The 18,648-nt window shown below is 56.1% G+C and overlaps 5 protein-coding genes across 5 annotated transcripts; 3 read left to right on the top strand and 2 right to left on the bottom strand.

Moving 5' to 3' along the window:
- Positions 1-5: 5 nt before the first annotated feature.
- On the bottom strand, positions 6-1,008 carry C8A04DRAFT_23991 (60S ribosomal protein L28; the record flags this gene model as incomplete). The annotated part of the gene is made up of 9 exons (XM_062778914.1): positions 6-109; positions 190-302; positions 355-409; positions 473-508; positions 640-667; positions 724-778; positions 835-851; positions 913-951; positions 1,006-1,008. 9 exons carry the CDS (start codon positions 1,006-1,008, stop codon positions 6-8), a joined length of 450 nt encoding a protein of 149 aa, XP_062641565.1.
- A 2,302-nt stretch (positions 1,009-3,310) lies between these two features.
- On the top strand, positions 3,311-7,082 carry C8A04DRAFT_23992 (P-loop containing nucleoside triphosphate hydrolase protein; the record flags this gene model as incomplete). Its single annotated transcript, XM_062778915.1, has 2 exons — positions 3,311-6,945; positions 7,019-7,082. The coding sequence occupies 2 exons, from the start codon at positions 3,311-3,313 to the stop codon at positions 7,080-7,082; spliced, it is 3,699 nt and encodes a 1,232-aa protein (XP_062641566.1).
- Positions 7,083-7,628: 546 nt separating this feature from the next.
- On the bottom strand, positions 7,629-8,684 carry C8A04DRAFT_23993 (MED6 mediator subfamily complex component-domain-containing protein; the record flags this gene model as incomplete). Its single annotated transcript, XM_062778916.1, has 2 exons — positions 7,629-8,201; positions 8,271-8,684. 2 exons carry the CDS (start codon positions 8,682-8,684, stop codon positions 7,629-7,631), a joined length of 987 nt encoding a protein of 328 aa, XP_062641567.1.
- A 399-nt stretch (positions 8,685-9,083) lies between these two features.
- On the top strand, positions 9,084-9,927 carry C8A04DRAFT_23994 (kinase phosphorylation protein-domain-containing protein; the record flags this gene model as incomplete). The annotated part of the gene is made up of 2 exons (XM_062778917.1): positions 9,084-9,428; positions 9,460-9,927. The coding sequence occupies 2 exons, from the start codon at positions 9,084-9,086 to the stop codon at positions 9,925-9,927; spliced, it is 813 nt and encodes a 270-aa protein (XP_062641568.1).
- Positions 9,928-11,384: 1,457 nt separating this feature from the next.
- C8A04DRAFT_8621 (heat shock cognate 90 kDa protein) lies at positions 11,385-17,070 on the top strand (the record flags this gene model as incomplete). The annotated part of the gene is made up of 3 exons (XM_062785180.1): positions 11,385-14,400; positions 14,449-16,804; positions 16,872-17,070. The coding sequence occupies 3 exons, from the start codon at positions 11,385-11,387 to the stop codon at positions 17,068-17,070; spliced, it is 5,571 nt and encodes a 1,856-aa protein (XP_062641569.1).
- Between the last annotated feature and the right edge of the window lie 1,578 nt (positions 17,071-18,648).

Here is an 18,648-nt window from a genome sequence, read left to right on the forward strand (position 1 = left end):
CCGACTTAAGCAACGAGCTCGATAACACCACCAGCCTCAGTCACCTTGCGCTCAGCCTCCGCGCTGACGTACCGCGCCCGGACAACGAAAGGAACCTCAGGGAGACGGCCTGTAGAGTGATTGTTAGTTTATTTCCAATGCCCACGATCCTCCATTCTCCGTTTCCACAAATAGCAAGGCGGTTCTTACCCTTGCCGAGGAGCTTGGCGTAGCCGTGGGACAGAAGGTCGATAACGGGCGCAGAGTCGGACTTGGCGCCGCTGATGTACTTGTCGCGGGTCTCGACGGGGACAAGGGACCAGCTGCAAAATTTTAGCTCATATTCATCCTACCCAAGCTCGGTGCGCAACGTACAGCTTCTCAATGTTGATGGTGGGGGCCCAGTCGTGGTTGTGGAGGTGGTGGAAGTCTAATTCATCTGTTAGCCCCCAGAAATCCCGACGCAGTCTTCAATTGGTGTCCGGGTACGTACGCCTCATGCCGACCTTTCCGAAGTAACCAGGGTGGTCTATTTGATGTTAGCCAGTGTCATCGGGGTTGATCGCGGCAGGTCTGCAGCAGGTTGTGAAAATCGAAGATCCTCGAAGGAGTCTTCCTTCTCCAACACGCGCAAACTGCTTCTGGGCGGGGGCGCCATACACTTGTCGAGGTTGGTACGGTGGTGGTGCTTTTCGTCGCGTTAGTCCATGTTTGTCAAAACCTTCAAATCGCCCATTGCCGTACCTGACCACCGGCCATACCACGACCACCGGGATGCTTCCTATGCTTGCCGACACGCCTGGAAAGATTCGTCAATACGGATTCGTAGTAGTCGGTCGGCTCGTCGAAACGTACCCCTTACCGGCGGACACCTGAGAAAACAAAAGTCAGCATTTCGTGCAGGAGCGCAACGGGAACAAGGAGGAGACGTACATGGCCGCGGTGCTTTCTCGTCTTGGAAAACCGGGTAGGCTGCGAAAGTCAGCATTTCTCTATGCATTCATTCAAAGGTAGCAATTGGCGTACCATGGTGGCTGCTGGTTAGTGTCGAATGAAGCCTCAAGTTCCTCGACGGTGATGCTTGAAGGTCTGCGTTTTCGGGTCCCGCCGAGCGAAGTTTAGGGCTGGGTATTTTTTTGGTGGGCACAGAAAGTGCAGCTTAGCTAATCACAAAATTAGCCGCAGGCTGTGCCACAACAGCCACAAAGCCACACTTTCCAAATCAATAGTTTGGGGGTTAGGGTTCCATGCTCCCTACCAAACAGAACCCCCCACCTCAACCAATTGCTCGCCCGGGTCACAATCAGGTGTAACAGCAAGACAAGTCCTGAGGACTAAAAGTGAATTCACAATGAACGGAGATTCAATACGACCAGAGCCGTTCCCGGCTCCGTTTAAGAAAACAGTGGGAACCGTCAATGGCGTTTCCACCGAGGTCGAGATCTCAAACTTCTCAGACAAGATCTTGCTGACCGTCTCTCAAGGCGGCCGGCTTGCCCAATGGGTGAGTGTTGAAACTCAGAGAGCAAGCTCAAAAGTTTATCGCTAAGAAAGACCCCAAAGATCCAAGTACCACTGTCTGCACCATCATCGGCGTCCGTAGACATGGCTTTACCAGGGGCAGGATTGAGCGCACTGCCTTCAACTCATCTCACACCCAAAACACTCGTTGGCGCAGGTAGTGAAGATCGGGAGACTCTCGGTCATCTTTACGCCAGCCAGATAGCAAGCCATCTAGCTTTGCGCGATCCGGAGGAAAAGAGAACGCTGCTTTTGGGTTTGGGGCTCGAGAAGGTCGAAGGTGGAGGTGAAGCATTCTACGACTTGCTCGAGTTAATCTTACAAGTCTTATAAAATTATAATTGAACTTCTAGTTGTAGAAGGGGCAATCAGATAAAGACAACCAGCCCTCACCTCTTCCAAGTTGTCAAGGTGAGACTTTGAGCACAACTTGCAACTGCCCCCAGGTGGTAGACAACGAAGCATGGGACTATGCAAGGGTAGAATGGGTAGTAGGTAAAGGTACGAATGGATGTGTTGCTAGCAGTGTATAATCGTCACTTCATTCGTATGGAGGGAGCATGAACCCCTCCTCCTCTCCCCCCCCCTTTCCATTGGATGCTAGTTGTTTCATTTTAATTCTTTCTTTTCTCTCTCTCTCCGTCGTCTTTTCCACGATGGAAATGACAGCGAAGGTGAAGAAATACAAAACTCGGTTGATGGAAAGTAGTATCACGCGTGGGCAAAATGCATGTAATTTGTATTCCGTCACAAGAATGCATCATTCCTGAGGGAGCTGTTGAACTGAAAACATTGACGAAATATATACCGGAAGCTCGAGTTAGGTTGTTTGTCGTGTCACCGAAATCATATCTTGGATAAGACGGCTTTCATCGTCTATAATCCAGATAACGGTTCGAGGCGAGTCTCTGGCACTGCGCCAGAAAATGTAAATTTCTCTTTTTCTGAGAGGGAAGAATTAAAAGCAAAGAAAGAAGGATCAACTACCAAGCTACCTAGCTCCTGGGGACAAAAGCAAAAAGCTCACCACCAAGCCCTATCCCCGTCCGGAGGGATAGAGATTGGTGGTTACGAAAAGCCCCTTTGGGGGCTTTTCCTTCGCTGGTCCCAGGAATCGAACCCGGGACCATTTCAATTTACGACGGAAATGGCGGGGCCAGCGCTCCTCCCAATACCACTGAGCCAAACCGGTGTTTGGATTTCAATTGGGAGGAGATGGTGACAGGAGCAGTGAGAGGGGGACTTATATCCTCGAGGCGGAGGGAAGGTGCATAAGTTTGGTCAACGGCTGCAATGACAGTTCTCAAAAGTCATAGTTAACGTTATTCGCACTGTCTCACGGGCATGCTTTGGGGGCCCCACTTGCCGTTTCTGATCTAGCGCCCGTACTCAATTCTGCCAGGCGGACAAGATTTTTGTCTCCTTCAAACTTCCCTGCACGAGCAATGTTTTTCAGCACTTCTGTGAAGATCTTGGGGAGGGCTGAGTTCAATGCGGTGACATGAAATTGAGTTGAAGGGTTTTGATGTTTCACTCATCACGAGACAACGCAGTTCTCGTCACTAGGCCGCCGCCGCCTTTCCCAGACTTTCCACGTCTAGGTCCGTATCCTCGTCGCTGTTGACCGGCGACCTGGAAACGAGTTACCTCTTGAATCAGACAGGACTTGCCCCCTGTTTTCAAGCTTCAATCGTCTTTATCGTTTCTATCCCATGGTCAGGGGTGTTCGAGTGGGCGAGCAATTCCTTCATTTCATCCATTACCGGGTCGATTGATTCGGTTGGTGATCACAGAGTAGGGGAGGGTTGAGATGGCGCCAGCTAAGAAATTCGTTCCCCGTGAGCGGAAGCGGAAGGTTCTCGACCGGAAACGGGCACAAGAGAAGGCCAGCCACGAAGCGGAACCAGATACCAATGCTCTCGAAATCACGCCCGCCCAACAGGCTGAGGCTGAACAGAGGAGGGCCCAACTTCGTGAAGAGCTGCGGCCACAGGGCACCAAGGTCAGCGGCCAGAAAGCTAAACGACTTGAAAAGTACATCGAAAACAAGTTGAAGAAGGACGAGAACCGCGAATTACTCGCCAAGCTTGCCGCCAACAAGATCGACACCAGCCTTTTCTCCAGCAGCAAGTCCCTGGGCCAGACCAAGGAGACCAAGCGAGAGGCTTTGAGACGCACCATCAAGGAGCAGCATGCCGGTTTAACATTGGACAAGTCGGCAGCAAACCTCCTCTACCAGCGCCGGAAGGATACAGAAGGAGCTGTACCACCAAACGACGAGACATTGAGCGAGTCGGAAGATGACGAGGGAGATGCGGGGGAGCAGGGAGCAGCTCTTGACTCCTCCGTGACGGTGCCAGCAAAGTCCCAGTCTTCGATACAAGCATCAGCGCAACCAGCGCCTGCGACAGTTGGCTCAGGGTTAAAACGCCCCCTGGAGACCGACGGATCGGGCCGGCCAGTTCTTGCAAAACGACAGAAGCGCGGAGGTGTCAAAACGAAAACCCCAGTGGTACAACCTGTTATGTACGATGAATCAGAATCAGAGGGTTGGGGTGGGTTCAGCGGCGAATCCTCGGTCGATGGGTCGGAAGATGGGAGTGGAGATGAATCTGATGATGGGGCAAGTGAAGAAAGTGATGGCAGTGAAGAGGAGGAGGGAGATGACAGTTCTGACGATGACGTGGAAAGCTCAGAAGGGGATGTAGAGTCTGATGAGGAGGGAGCAGCCGAGGAGAAGCGCAAGCAGCGGTCATCCGCGTTCAAAGCCTGGGCTCACCAGCAGAGGAACGAAGCGTTGGGATACACGCCGGTCGACTCCAGTTCCCTAGCTTTCAACATCCCTAAACCCGAAAATTTCACGCCTAGGCCGATTGAGGAAGATCCGTTACCGATTGAACTGCAGCCGACAAGAAATATCGGGAGGAAGGCGTACGCTGTCAATGTAACAAGAGACCCTGAAATTCAGGAAGCTCGGTACAAGTTGCCGGTTGTTGCTGAGGAGCAGAAGATCATGGAGGCCATCCACGACAATGATGTTGTCATCATTTGCGGCGCAACTGGCTCCGGAAAGACCACCCAAGTACCGCAGTTTCTCTTCGAAGCCGGCTACGGATCACCCAACGGGCCAACACCAGGCATGATCGGCATCACACAACCAAGACGAGTGGCGGCCGTCAGTATGTCCAAGCGTGTGGCTCAAGAGCTTGGGGATCGTTCCAACGTTGTTGGTTATCAGATCCGGTTTGAAGGCAACGTGGATCCCAACACTGCGCTTAAGTTTATGACCGACGGTGTTCTCCTCCGTGAGGTTGCACAGGACTTTGCCCTCAAGAAGTACTCTGCGATCATCATCGACGAAGCTCACGAGCGGAGCGTGAACACAGATATCCTCATTGCCATTCTCAGCAGAGTGGTTAAACTACGGGCAGAGCTGATGCAGGAGGACTCATCGATCAAGCCGTTGAAGATCGTCATCATGTCTGCAACACTTCGAGTGGAAGAGTTCGCTTCAAACACAAGGCTGTTCAAGATACCACCGCGTGTTATTGAAGTGGAGGGCCGACAGCACGAGGTCACGCTTCATTTTTCACGGAAAACACGGCCTGATTACATCGAGGACGCGTTCCGGAAGATCAGCAAGGGGCACCGGAAGTTGCCTCCTGGAGGTATGCTTGTGTTCTTGACAGGTCAAGGCGAGATCTCGCAGTTGAGCAAGCGCCTTAAAGCTTCCTTTGGGGGGATGACTGCTGCTGAGGGCCCAAAAGTTCGTATCTCTGCTAGTGAAGCACCTGTAGAGGTCGAGGATATCGATTTTGGGGAGGCGGACGACCGAAACGCCTACGACAGCTACGACGAGATCGAGATGGACTCAGACGAGGAGGTGGAGGAGGAGAAGGAGTTCGACCTGGAAGACGAAGAATCCGGCACAGGTCCTCGAAAGATGCACATCTTGCCGTTGTATTCGCTGCTTCCCACCAAAGAGCAGATGAAAGTCTTCGAACCGCCACCCGAAGGCTCGCGTCTCGTTATCCTGGCGACCAACGTGGCCGAGACCAGTTTGACAATTCCCGGTATTCGATATGTTTTCGATTGCGGGAGGTCAAAGGAACGCAAGTATGATGCCGTGAGCGGCGTGCAGAGTTTTGAGATCGACTGGATCAGCAAAGCCAGCGCGAAGCAAAGGGCTGGCCGTGCAGGTCGTACTGGCCCAGGCCACTGCTGGAGGATGTATTCTTCGGCGGTGTACGAGAGAGACTTCCCCGAGTTCTCAGCCCCTGAACTTCTGCGGATGCCCATCGAAGGCGTGATCCTTCAGTTGAAGTCCATGAATCTCCAACATGTGGTCAACTTCCCCTTCCCAACGCCACCAGACCGGCAGAGTATCGTCAAAGCCGAGAAGCTCCTGACCTACCTGTCCGCAATATCCCCGAGTGGGCAGATCACACCGGTCGGCTCGAGCATGTCTGTCTTCCCTCTGGCGCCCCGGTTTGCCCGAATCCTCCTTGTCGGGCACCTCCACGACTGCTTGCCTTACACCATCGCCATGATTGCCGGTCTCTCCGCTGGCGAACTCTTCGTGCCCGAGACCCAAGCCATCCCCGTGGCGCTAGACCAGAACGAAGACTTCCGCACCAACGAGGAAGTCATCGCCGAGGACAAACGGGCATCAATACGAAAGGCGTTCAACTCGGTCCACCGAAACTTTTGCTCACTCGACGACAAGTCGGACGCCATGAAGATCCTCCAAGTCGTCGGCGAGTTTGCCCACGAACCCACCGAGCAGTGGTGCGAAAGCCACTTCGTCCGCTTCAAGGTTCTCAAGGAGATCCTTCAGCTCCAGACCCAGCTCGCCCACATCGTCAGGACCAATATGCCCGGTGCTTTCGCCCACTTCAAGATCCCCGACACGCTACCACGGCCCTCGACCCAGCAGATCCAGGCCCTGAAGCAAATGGTCGCCGCCGGGTTTGTGGACCAAGTCGCCATCCGCGCCGACAAAGCCCCCAACCCACCCGAAATGTACCGCAAACCGCGCCGCTCCATCGACGTCCCCTACCTCCCCCTCATTCCTCTCGACAACGACCGGATAGCACCAACATCTGTCGACCCAGCCGACAAGCTAGTGTACATCCACCCAGCGTCTCCGCTCGCTCACCTCAGCCCGCAGGAGTGCCCGGAGTATGTCGTATACGGGCACCTGCAACGGGCCGGGGGAAGTGGTGGTGGTAGCGTAGACGATAGCGGCAAGCGGCCCAAGACTCGGATGCATGCGCTGACAGATTTGACGGGTAGTCAACTGGCGAATGTCGCTAAGGGGACGCCGTTGCTTACGTATGGCAAGCCGGTGAAGGAGGTGAAGGCCGCGGCTGGAGGGGATGGGAATACACGGGAGGTGTGGGTGATTCCGTATTTCCGGGCTGAGACGGGTGGTGGGATGGGATGGTACGTTCTTTTCTTGCCCTTATACCATGAGTGCCCTAGAGTTATTAGTCCTGTTACTGACTTTATCATCTAGGCCCCTTCCGATGCGGAAGATCAAGCAAAAGAGGGTCCCAGGACAGGGCTGGGTGGCAGAGTGACCATGTCATGAGTAAGTTTCACTTCTTTTATTCTGTACTGTGTGTCTCTCACCTCCTTTCCCGCCATCATGATGAATTTCTCGCAAGAGGCTGTTTATGATTTCCAATGATTATAAACTATCACCTACATTGTTCTTTTTCTGAACCAGGCGCTGGAACTGCTGTTTACCCCTCCCGATTTCAACCGTCCTCTTTAGGAGCTGTGTGCATAACTAACTCCTGTAAAAGGACGACAGGTCGAACTAGCCAATAGAGCTCTGTCCCGGGTCGGAATGGCCAAATAATTCAATTATATTTACACAATTATCACTGGTATATGTGAACGTGAAATGGTCTTGCTAAGATGCATCCTGCCTGCTTTACTTTTGCTGTCTAGTAGTAAACCCGGGTATCATGAATTGTTTAAGAAAAAAAACCAACCACGCAACCATAACGCCGAACTTAGAAAGCCCCTCTTGAGTCCCCCCAAACACACACGCCCACGGCTCTTATCATTTCCCCCTTCCTACTAAACACCTTGCTACACCACCAACCTAACCAATCCAATCACTGAGGCGTCACAGCCGCCTTACTCCCCTTCCTCCTCTTCTTCTGCATACTCCCACCCCCCGGCGTCTTCGGACTCTTCGTCTCCTTCCCCGTCGGTCGTCCCCCTGCCGCCCCTGACAGCGGGTTATCACTGCCATTACCAAGTTTCGTGGTGTTCAGCGCCGGGAGGTTAGGCACGCCTAAGGCTGCTTTCTTCGCTTGGAGTGCACCAGCGGCTGAGAGGTTGACGGGCTTGCGACCCGTTGAGGCGAGCTGGAAGTCGCCTGGCTTGCCGGTGATGGGGTTCTCGTCCATGTAGTGGTTGCCGAACTGTTGGTGGATGCTGAGGGCTTCTTCGATGAGGCGGGAGGTTGGGAGGTTGGTGGTAGCGGCGGTTGTTGTTGTTGTCGTGGCCGTGGTAGGTTGTTTGGTGGTGGTTATCTCGGGGGGTAGTGGGGTGGTGCCTTTAGTTGTTGTTGTTGTGTTGGTGTTGGTGCTAGGGTTTTGGTAGACGCGGCCTTGGGAGGGAGACCAACTTTGTGCGCTGCCGGAGATGGGGAGGAGTTTGTCTATCGCTGAGGACATCGACGCCTGTATTTGATAGGTGTTAGGTTCGGCTTCGGTTGAACTAATGAGAGGACATGGACAAGAAGGACGTACGATCCGGGAGCTGATGATGTCCGCGAAGCTCGCCCCCATGTAAATACGTTCCCCCACCAAATAGTACGTCTCGAGCACGGTAATCTCGTCTTGGGGCGACTGTTTCCTCCGAATCTGCTTGTTGATCACCCACACGCCGGTACCCGCGCCGGGTCCTGTTTCGGCAGGCTCCTGGGCGACGAGGAACTCGAGCCCGGACATGGTCTTGAGACGCCCTTCGAACATCTCGCGGGTCGCTAGGTACGGAGTAAGGTGGGGGTTAGCGAGTCCTTGTTGGAAGAGGACTTCGTTGTTGGACGTCCTGTCATAGAACATGGACTCGGCGAAATAGAAGAGCACGCTGTTGCTGTGCAAGCCCATCTCGTACTGAGGGATCGTCGCCCAGACGGTTTCGTCCAGCGGCGCGGCGGCCATGATGGGCGATTACGTTGGCTAGTCGATAAATAAGCTGAATCTCCCGTGGTAGCGATCTGAGTATTGGTTGTTGTTTGTGTGGGGGAGTTTGTCAGTTCGGGATTGTTGGAGTCTTGGGGAGCATGATGGAGCTCAAAAGTTGGAGCTTCCACAGCGCGAGTTTGCAGGGGCCCGTTTGGGTGGTGTGGGGCACCTTTTAGCGAGGCTACAGGGGCTTTCCGCATCTCCTGCAGTGGCTCGGCCGCAACTTCAACTCAACCAGCGACGGAGTTGAACACCAAACCCTCACACCAACGGCCAATCTTACATCCACTCGCGCGATTCAAGCATTTCGGAACCACGATCGTAATTCGGATCGAACCTAATTGCGAACTACGAATGACCATCTAAACCTCCAGCATGGATCTTCTCTCGACGGTCCGCAAAACGGGCTCCCGCGGCGGTGTCAACTTCAGCTGGGACGATGTCGCCACATCCCAATACCGCGAAAACTACCTTGGCCACAGCCTCAAAGCGCCCGTTGGGCGTTGGGCGAAAGGCCGCGACCTGAACTGGTACGCCAAGTCGGATCCGACAGCGGCCGATTCAAACGAGACAGAGGAAGAGAGGGAAGCGCGTGAGCGACGGGAGGAAATTCGCAAGATTAAAGAAGCCGAGGAAGAGGCTATCTCACGAGCGCTGGGACTACCTATCAAACCGCGAGACGCGACGGGCGCGAATGCGGTGGAGGTGGAGGGGTCGAAGGTACCGAGTCGGCCAGCTGAGACTGCAACAGAGGAACCAAATGAGGCCTCAGCGCCGAGGTCACGGAGAGACAGGCATAGAGATTCGGATCGGGACAGGGAATCGGACCGCCGGCGTAGGAGGAGGCATAGGAGCCGTGATCGGCAGCGGGATCGCGAAGGGGGTAGAGATCGCGACCGTGACCGCAGCCGGAGCAGGGAGAGACGGCGCGAGGGCGCTGACGACAACGAAGTGCGCAGCCGCCGGAGGAGGAGCAGGAGCAGGAGTAGGAGCCCTGACAGGCATCGAGAACGTGACGGAGAGAGATACCGGAACCGTGAGCGCAGCCGGAGCAGGGAGAAGCGGCATGGCAATCGCGACGACAAAGCAGGTCATAGCCATCGAAGGCGGAGCAGGAGCCGCAGCCCAGGGCGCGGCCACGGCCGGGAAGAAAGGCGAGGGGGCCACAAATGAGCTCTCTGAATATAGCGGCCTTGACGACAACACGGAGGTTAAATAACGCTTATGTTTTGCCGGTCTCCCTGCCGATCCTGGCTGACTCTACGCTTGGAAGGCTTTAATATCTCGAATAATGCTACCATGGCGGAGAGTCATGAAACCGTACGTGAAGGTGGCCTCGCTTCAACTCCCGCGACTCGCCGACACGAGGTTCTCCACGCGGTCGGCTATGTGGTGAAGGACGGTGGATCTAACCTCGGGGGTGGTACTGAAGGTAACCTATGTGTAAAGTACAGGATCCTGCATATCAATTACCTACTTTGTATCGACAAGGCGCTTGACCCGGAGGCTCTTGCAACGCTTCGGGCCGCAGAGGCCTTCACTCGTCGCAGTTTCAGCTTCCATTGTTGAGGAAAGAATCAAGGAAACCCTGGAATGGCTTAGGCACAATGTACCCCAGTTCAGGACGAGAGGAGGGGGACCTTGATACGCGGCATAAGAAGGTGTTGCCAGAGATGTATCTTGCCGTTGTGCTCCTGTAGCCCTTGGAGTTCGACAGTCCTAGAAAATCTACCCAAGTTTGGGAGAGCCGAAGAATACTACAATCGCCGCAACCCCAACCAAATCGGGATCAATATGAGAGCAAATAAAGAGGAACAATGTATCGGGGAAAAGGTAAAGAATGAAGTCGTATTACAGGAGGTGGAATAAAGAAGAGCTGGGCACAACGACCGAGATCTTGCCGGACGACAATGGGTTCACCTGCCGTGTATGCCGTGCTAAGGATACTTGGTTTGAACACCGACAGACGATATGACAGTTCAAAGGGCGTGTTCGCCTCGTGAGCCGCCCGACGGGCCAACTGACTGTTTCCCCTTATTTTTGTTATGGACGTCTAACCGCTCAGCCTTTGCTCGGTCACGAAACAGAGACCGGGATCCGCCGTGCATACCGTTCATGGTTGGAGCGCTGCGGCAACTGATAAGATAAGCCACCTGTAAGGCTGACCAGGGGTCGGAGTGAGTGGGGGCAAGGTCCCGAGAGGAAACGTCACGCTGCAGCCTCGAGCGTCGTGTAACTCCTTAGCTAACCCTCAGGGTTAAGTAAAAGCGGCTGAGGCGGACTAACAACAACAAGGGGTCCGGATACGTCCGCAGTGCCGGCCGTAAACACCCCCGAAACACTTTCGCTTTTGACCCCCGTCTCCCCTCCAACATACCGCCGGGAGAGAGGGGCGATGTTGGCAAGGCCGCACTTTCTTTCACGTGGAATTCCCGGCACTTACTTTTCTTGGCTTTGTAGGCCTTGCGTGGGCCGGCTTTAATACATCCTTCCAACACCGACGAGTTGCGGTCCTCGAACCTGCATCTGAGGATTTTACGACTCCGAATCTCATCGCCGATTTAGCGGTGGAATTCGGTCGTTTCCGAACTACTCGACGTTACTACTTTCGAACGATACTACTTGCAAATCCGCCGAAAATACAGAAGTAAAAAGGAAGAGAAAAAAAACACCAAGATGGATTACACTCGGCTTCGCGCCGCCGCGATGAGCGCCGAGGACGAGGAAGAAGCGGTCACGGTAGACACACGGGCGCTCATCGACAAAGTCCTGGCGCGGTACTCGGGCGAGTGGACAACACTACGAGAACTCATCCAGAATGCGGCCGACGCCCAAGCGACGACAGTCAAAGTCAAGTGGGAGACGCTCCCGTCAACACAAGTACCCGTCCCGGCAGCCACGGCCAACAACCAGACCGAGCTCATCAAGCACACGCTCTGCCACCACACACTGCAGCGGCTGGTGGTGACGAATAACGGCATGCCGTTTACTAAGACCGACTGGGGCCGGCTGAAGAAGATTGCCGAGGGCAACCCGGACGAGACCAAGATCGGGGCGTTTGGCGTGGGGTTTTATAGTGTGTTTGCCGATTGCGAGGAGCCGTTTGTCAGCTCCGGGCAGGAGGCTATGGCGTTCTACTGGAAAGCGAATGCGCTGTTCACGAGGAAGGTGACGCTGCCGGCTGGGCAGGGTAGCCCGGACACGTCGTTTGTGCTGGACTACCGGAGCACGACGACGCCGCTGCCGAATCTGCTGTCGGTCAGCCAGTTCTTGGCGACGAGCTTGACATTTGTGGCGCTGCAGAATATTGAGTTCTGGATTGATGACTGGAAAGTGCTGTCGCTGCAGAAGAAGGCTTCGCCGGCGTTGGCAATCGACATCCCGCGCGACCTTGAGACCAGGACGAAGGAAGGGATCATGCGGCTTACATCGGCCGACCGCACGGGGGTGCAGATAGACGCGACGTTCATGAGCGTCATTGGGTGGAAGCCGCAGGCGTCGACAACAGGCACGGCCAAGTCGAACAACAACGAGCCGGCGTACTCGACGGAGCTCCCGTCCCTCAAAAGCTTTTTCTCCCGGCTCACATCCGGGTCCTCGTCATTATCGGCGGCGTCGAAGCAGAAGGCAGCAGCGGCCAAAGAGGAAAAGGCGATTCAAGATTCAATAGCGGAGGATCTGACGGCCTTGTCTCGGTCGGTCATCTTTCTCCGCGTGACGTCAGCGCAGATAGCAGCCACCGTGGGTGGGCAGTTTGCTAAAGAGCTAGAGCGGGCGACCAAGAAACCGCCGCCTAAGGCACCGAAGATTTCCATCTTGACGTCGTCGTATGAAGAGACGCTAGCGTCATCGTCATCGTCATCGTCGGACGACACATCGAACGATGCGGCCAAGATTGCGGACGTGTTCGCGTCGGTGCTGCCCAGCAAGAAACCAGGCGGGGGCCGTATCTTTATTGGGTTTCCAACCACGCAGACGACGGGAGGTGGGATGCACATCTCGGCGCCGTCGGTGATCCCCACGGTGGAGCGCGAGGCGATCGACTTGAACGCGCGGTGGGTGCGATCGTGGAACATGGAGATGCTGCGGGCGGCGGGGGTCATGTCGCGGCTGGCGTTTGCGGACGAGATGGCAGAGCTAGATCAGAAGCTGCGCAGGATGTCTGGGGGTAGCGGAAAGAAGAAAGATATCTCGGCGGCGGACGTGCAGAAGTGCATACCCGAGGCGCTGCACATCTTGAAGACGTACACGTTCCAGGACTCAACGCCGAGCTCGCAGGTATCGCAGGTGATCGAGGAGGCATTCTGGACGGCGTGGAAACGCCCCGTGATGGACGTGTTTTCGTCACGCGGCGTGCTGTCGACGTCGCAGGTGCGCACGTCGTCGGACGAGATCGCCAAGTTTGTGGCGGGCATCCCCGTGGTGCTGGAGGCGATGAAGCAGGACCCTTTCATCCAGCGGCTGATCGATTTTGGGCTGATCAAGGATGCCACGGTGCAGGATATCTGCCAGGAGCTTGGGGCCAAGGCGCTGGACCGGGACCAGCTTGTACACTTCTTGCAGTGGATCACCAAGGGCGCGTCTACGAACAAGCTCGACCCGCGCAGCGTGCAAGACCTCTTGGGCGTGGCTGTGGCTACGATTCCGGGACCCAATGCAGGCGACAAAAGCACCGCAGGCAGCGATGTCGGGGAGATCATCGCGCTCGGGACGATCCGGAACTATCCCAACAACAAGATCCCGCCGGCGCTTCCCTTCCCACCCACGACGATCCCGATGGCGTACATTGGCGGCATCCCTGAGACGTCACTGCAGGCGCTCGGGTGGCAACCGCTCGGGGTCGTGGACTGGCTGCGGTTCCTGATCCAGTCGGCAGCATCTCGAGGCCATCCTGACGCGGAGAACCTGACCAAGAACGACGAATTTGCTCTACGGGTGCTGACGGTGCTGTCCAAGAATTGGGACAACCTCAGCCAAAGCTCCAAGGCATCTGTGGTGTCGGCGCTACAAGAGCTCACGGTCATGCCGACGAAAGCGGGCATGCGGAAACCAGCCGAGTCCTTCTTCCCGACGGTCAAGCTATTCGACGACCTGCCGACGCTGCAAGGGTGCGCCCAGCTCAAGGACAAGTTCCTGGTGGCGCTCGGGGTCCGCAAGACGGTCGACCTAGACACCATCTTCACGCGCCTACTGAGCCCTGCACCTACCACTGCCTCGCCAACCGGCGACAACCGTCCCAAATGGAGCCACATGGAACTGATCAAGTACCTCGCCTCGGTCCAGAACGACATCCCCAGCGCCGACATGACCAAGCTGCGGGGGTCGCCGCTGTGCCCGGCCGAGGCCGGCCCGCGCGGGATGGAACCGACCCGCGGCAGTACCCGGCTGTACCGCGTGTCGGAGCTGTATGAGCCCAAGGACTCGCTGCGGGTGCTGGGCCTGCCTATCCTGCACTGGCCCGGTCCGCCGGGCAGTTTTCGCAGCGGGAGCGTTGAGGCTAGGTTTCTGTATAGTCTCGGTTTGCGTCCGTATCCGTCTGTGCCGGATTTGGTGGATATGATGGCGTCGCCGGGGGCGGATAAGGAGGGCTTGCGGACCAGCGCGATGCAGTATTTCCTGTCGAATCATCGGCATAATGAGTACTCGCACGTGGACCTATCGACGTCGGATAAGTGTTTCTTGCCGCTGGAGGGTAGCATCAGCGACAGCAAGGATGACAAGGGCGACAAGGGCGATAAAGAGAAACAACAACAAAAACTGGTGTCTCCCAGAGCGTGCTACACCAACGAACGGGCCGCCGTACTAGGGTACTCCATCCTGCGCCGGGATTTGCACGTGCATGCCGACAAGCTGGGCGTCGCGCGCGATCCGCCCATGCCTGGCTGTGTCGAGCGGCTGATTGCGAAGCCGCCGCGGGACCGGGTGATGGCTGTGACGCTGTTTGCGTACTTTCGCAGTCGGCTTGGGGAGATTGGGCAGCAGAGTCGGACGCGGTTGCGTGATGCTGCGTTTGTGCCTATTTTCAAGGTTGGGTCGAATTCAGGGGCGACTTCAACAGCAGAAGGGTCAAAGTCAGTCACCCATGTGCGCCCAGCGCACTGCTATCTGGGCAGCTCGGCCACGTACCAAGATATCTTCGACTTTGTCGATTTTGGCGTCGACGGCAACGCGTTCCTGGCGCACTGCGGAGCCAAGACAGAGCCGTCGAAGCACGAGATCGCACAGATGGCGTGCTCCGAGCCGGCACGCTTGCTCAGCGTGCTGCAGAGCCCGGATAAGTACCTCGGCCTGCTGCGGTCGATCGCCGAGGACTTTGGCACTCTCAAGGGGGACCGCGAACTGGTGCGCAAGATGAAGACGAACGCGTGGTTGCTGGGGTTTCGCGAGGTAGCCCCTGCTAAGAGCAGAACTCCCAGAATCTTGGGCGGTAATAAGGCTGAGAAGGACGACGACGGCGATGATGACGACGACACGCCCCCCATCAAGCACTACCAGCTGGCCAAGGCCGACGAGATGGTCATCCTCGACGACTACATCAGCTACCGGCTGTTCAAGGACACGCTGCTGTGCGCCCCCGAGGACGACCAGCTCGAATTATTCTACACGACCCTCGGCGCGGCCACGCTGGGCAGCAAGGTCAAGGAGGACCTGTACGTCGGCCAGCGCGCGCGGGACCAGCGCGGCGCCGACTGGTTGCGCAAGCACGTGCTGGAGCGCTCTAAGCTGTTCCTGCACGAGTACGCCAAGGACAAGCTGTCCGACGCCGTCAAGCATGACGCCCAGTGGCTTGACAAGAATCTGCAGGTGATCGCCGTGTCATCGCTGGGGCTGCGGCGGTCGTTGAGAGCCGGCGGGCTGAATGCTAAGACACACCAGGAGAAGCGCTCGGCGGCTAGCCAAAAGTTAGGCATCGGGTATACGCTGTATGTGGCCGATAACGACGGGAGGGATAACAACAAGCCCGATATGTATCAGGTCGGCATGGCTATTTGCCAGTTGCTGCTGGCCCGGCCGAACCAGCAGGCCTACTTCTTCTTTGAGCCGTTTCTGAAGCTGGGCTTGCTGGACTTGCGCGCCCGGGGTTACAATGTCGACCGTATTCTACGTGCCAAGGCCGCTGAGGCTAGGCTGGCTGAGGAAGAGCGGCGCAAGGCCCTCGAGGCCGAGCAGGCGCGCATTCGGGAGCGTCAGAAAGAGTGGGCGGCCCAGGAACCTACCCAGGATGTTGTTGCTACGACGCCTGAACGCCCCAAGGGTCGCATGCCGGGGAGCTTTGACGACTCGCCGGAACATGCTCACCCCCCGGCGTTGCCTGAGCCACAGCAGCATACCCACCGGCCGAGATGGCCGGGCAGTGGCGGTGGTGGTGGTTTATTCTCGAACCTATCTAGGCGTCTGGGGTTCAGCGATGATCACGACGAACATGACAACAACGGTCGGCCGTCATCCAACTCGGAACTCGACAAGTTCCTCCCTCCTCCATCTCCCCAGGGAACAAAGCCCACCTCACCAACAACGCCCAAACCCCCCAACGACGACGAACGCGTCACCTCCCCCGCCACCATCCAACAAAACCTCCTCAACGCCATCCGCTCCACCCGCGCCCACGATTCCACCACCCTCTTCGCCCCGCCCAATCAGACCACGGTGCAGGAACAGACCTCCTACTGCGACAGCACTCCCGCCCAGAACCTGGTCTTCGCCGCCGACGCGCCGCGGGGTATGCGCGTGTTTCTCGACCGCGGACTAAGTCAGAAATACCAGGGCGCCGCCGCGGGCCATGGGGAGTTTATTACCACGCATGCCGAGGGAATCGCGCGGTTTGAGACGTTGTTGAGGGATGTGGCGGGTGTGTATGGGTTGAGTGAACGGACGTTGCATATATTTTGTGATGAGCGCGGGGGCACGGTGGCGTTTAATAGGGGGGGCAGTGTGTTTTGTAATTTGAGGTTTTGGGAGCAGTTACATGGGGGCAGGAATTATAGTGAGAGCGGGAGGGGGAGGGTTGAGGCTACGACGTGGTGGTGGGTGGTGGTCGCGCATGAGTTGGCGCATAATTTGGTGTCGGTGCATGGGTCTGAGCATAGTTATTACTCGTGGGTTCTCTCCTTTCCTTTCTTTACGTATGTTGTTTAGGTCAACTTACTAACGTGATGCATACAGGGAATCGTTTGTGCAGCAGTACTTTCCCAAGATGATGGCCAAGGCCGCTGGGTGGTTGGCCGCGGAGGGTACGACGCCGGCTTTGGCTTCGGCTTCGAGTGCGACTACAACGTCGGGAGCAGCCTCGGCGGCGGCCGAACCTGCGCATGGCGTGCCGAGGGTAGAAACCAACGAGTCGCCGCCGCCGTATAGTTTGTGACTAGCCGGTCAGGTTTGGGGGTAGATGGATGGTTTCATGATCATGATGGTCTCATGTCGAGAAGGTCATGGGATGCGCTTGGGGGAAGTGTCAGGATGAAGTTATGATGTGATGATTCTTGCATCTTGTCTGGGTATGTTTGTATGTACAGGTAGATTCTTGTTATCCCTCCTCTCTTTCCCAGTCTCATAGTTTGGGGGCATTTAGGGGCATAGGTCAGCGTTATGGGACTGCATTGTAGAAATTGAGTCTTTTCAGCACCGTCTTGTTCCCCCAGGGAAGAAAGATAAGCACGCTCCTCCACGATACACAATCGACGTCCCGCATACGATATCTACACACTCGGCATCCCGCACATCAAACCGATAACCGTCGGGATGAGCCGTTTCTCGGTTCGGGGACCGCTCGGGATGTGCAAGAACACGCCGAGATGAAGTGGTGGCCTCGGTTGACGGGGGCTCGGGGATATGAAGGCATTCGGTCAATATTTCTCAGCAATGCGCCTATATCCCTTCTTGAGGGTTGACTGAAGGTATGTACATGTACTGTACTGAACGTCATCCGTTGCTTGGCGACCAGATTTGGCGAAGATGCCTACTTTAACGAGACAGGCAAGACCCTATAAGATATTCTCGTCAAGGCTATCTATTATTCTTTGATGTTGTTGAAGCTAGGTTGCATGATGTTCCCATCGAGTTATGGAGTACATGTACATACATACCCCTACCCCGCTCGTCAGCCCCGGGGTACATCCCGAACTATCGCCGAAGTTCCCGTCCCGGCTGCCCGCGCGTTTTACAAGTCCCGAAGGACCTCGAGAGCTAGGGGCTCGGTCGTTGGCAGATGTATGGAGCTTTCCGTGTCCGTGTGAGGGGAACGGGAAGGGGTGATTATTCCCGAGAGGGGTTTGTTTGTCTGGGTGTTGGGTGGGCTTGATGGGGACGGTTGAGCTGGCTGGTTGGATAGTGATGTCCTGTGTGAATTATTCGACCGTCAAGGTGCAACACCTACGACCGACACTACATGAACTGATCGAATTTTCAGACCAAACCTCCCGCTTTGAATCGGCCATTGGCACAACACACCCTCCATCAGCCGCTTCGCACATCCGTCATAGATCCCAATGTCCCCAGACCCCTCACCAACCTGCATGTAATGCTGCCATGTTACGGGTTCCCAAGCAGGTTCATGCTGTCGATCAGTGACCTGCACCACATGGCAGGCATGGCAACCAAACGGGCAAAAGGTCAAACGGCCGTTGCTGGGCCTCTGCGGGGTGCCAATTCGGGCGAGCGATTGGCGAATGGGAACGATACCCACTAACCGCAGGATGCTTGAGACAAATGAACCCCGAGAGTATGCAGCTGTTTTGCACGAATCGAGTGCCTCCTGAATTAGTGGTGGAGATATTCCTATTCCGTCGTTGTGCTGATAGAGCTCGGCTTTCAACGAGTCAATGACCAGACCTGCCGTACTCCCCGAACAGTGTCCACGGCGAATCGAGCGACTGCCGAGCCGGGAGACCGAATCCCGTACACGGCCGCGGTGGTACGGATGTTTGGACACAGGTAGGAAGTA

Source organism: Dichotomopilus funicola (assembly GCF_033296635.1).
Source record: "Dichotomopilus funicola strain CBS 141.50 unplaced genomic scaffold C8A04scaffold_1, whole genome shotgun sequence".
NCBI lineage: Eukaryota > Fungi > Ascomycota > Sordariomycetes > Sordariales > Chaetomiaceae > Dichotomopilus > Dichotomopilus funicola.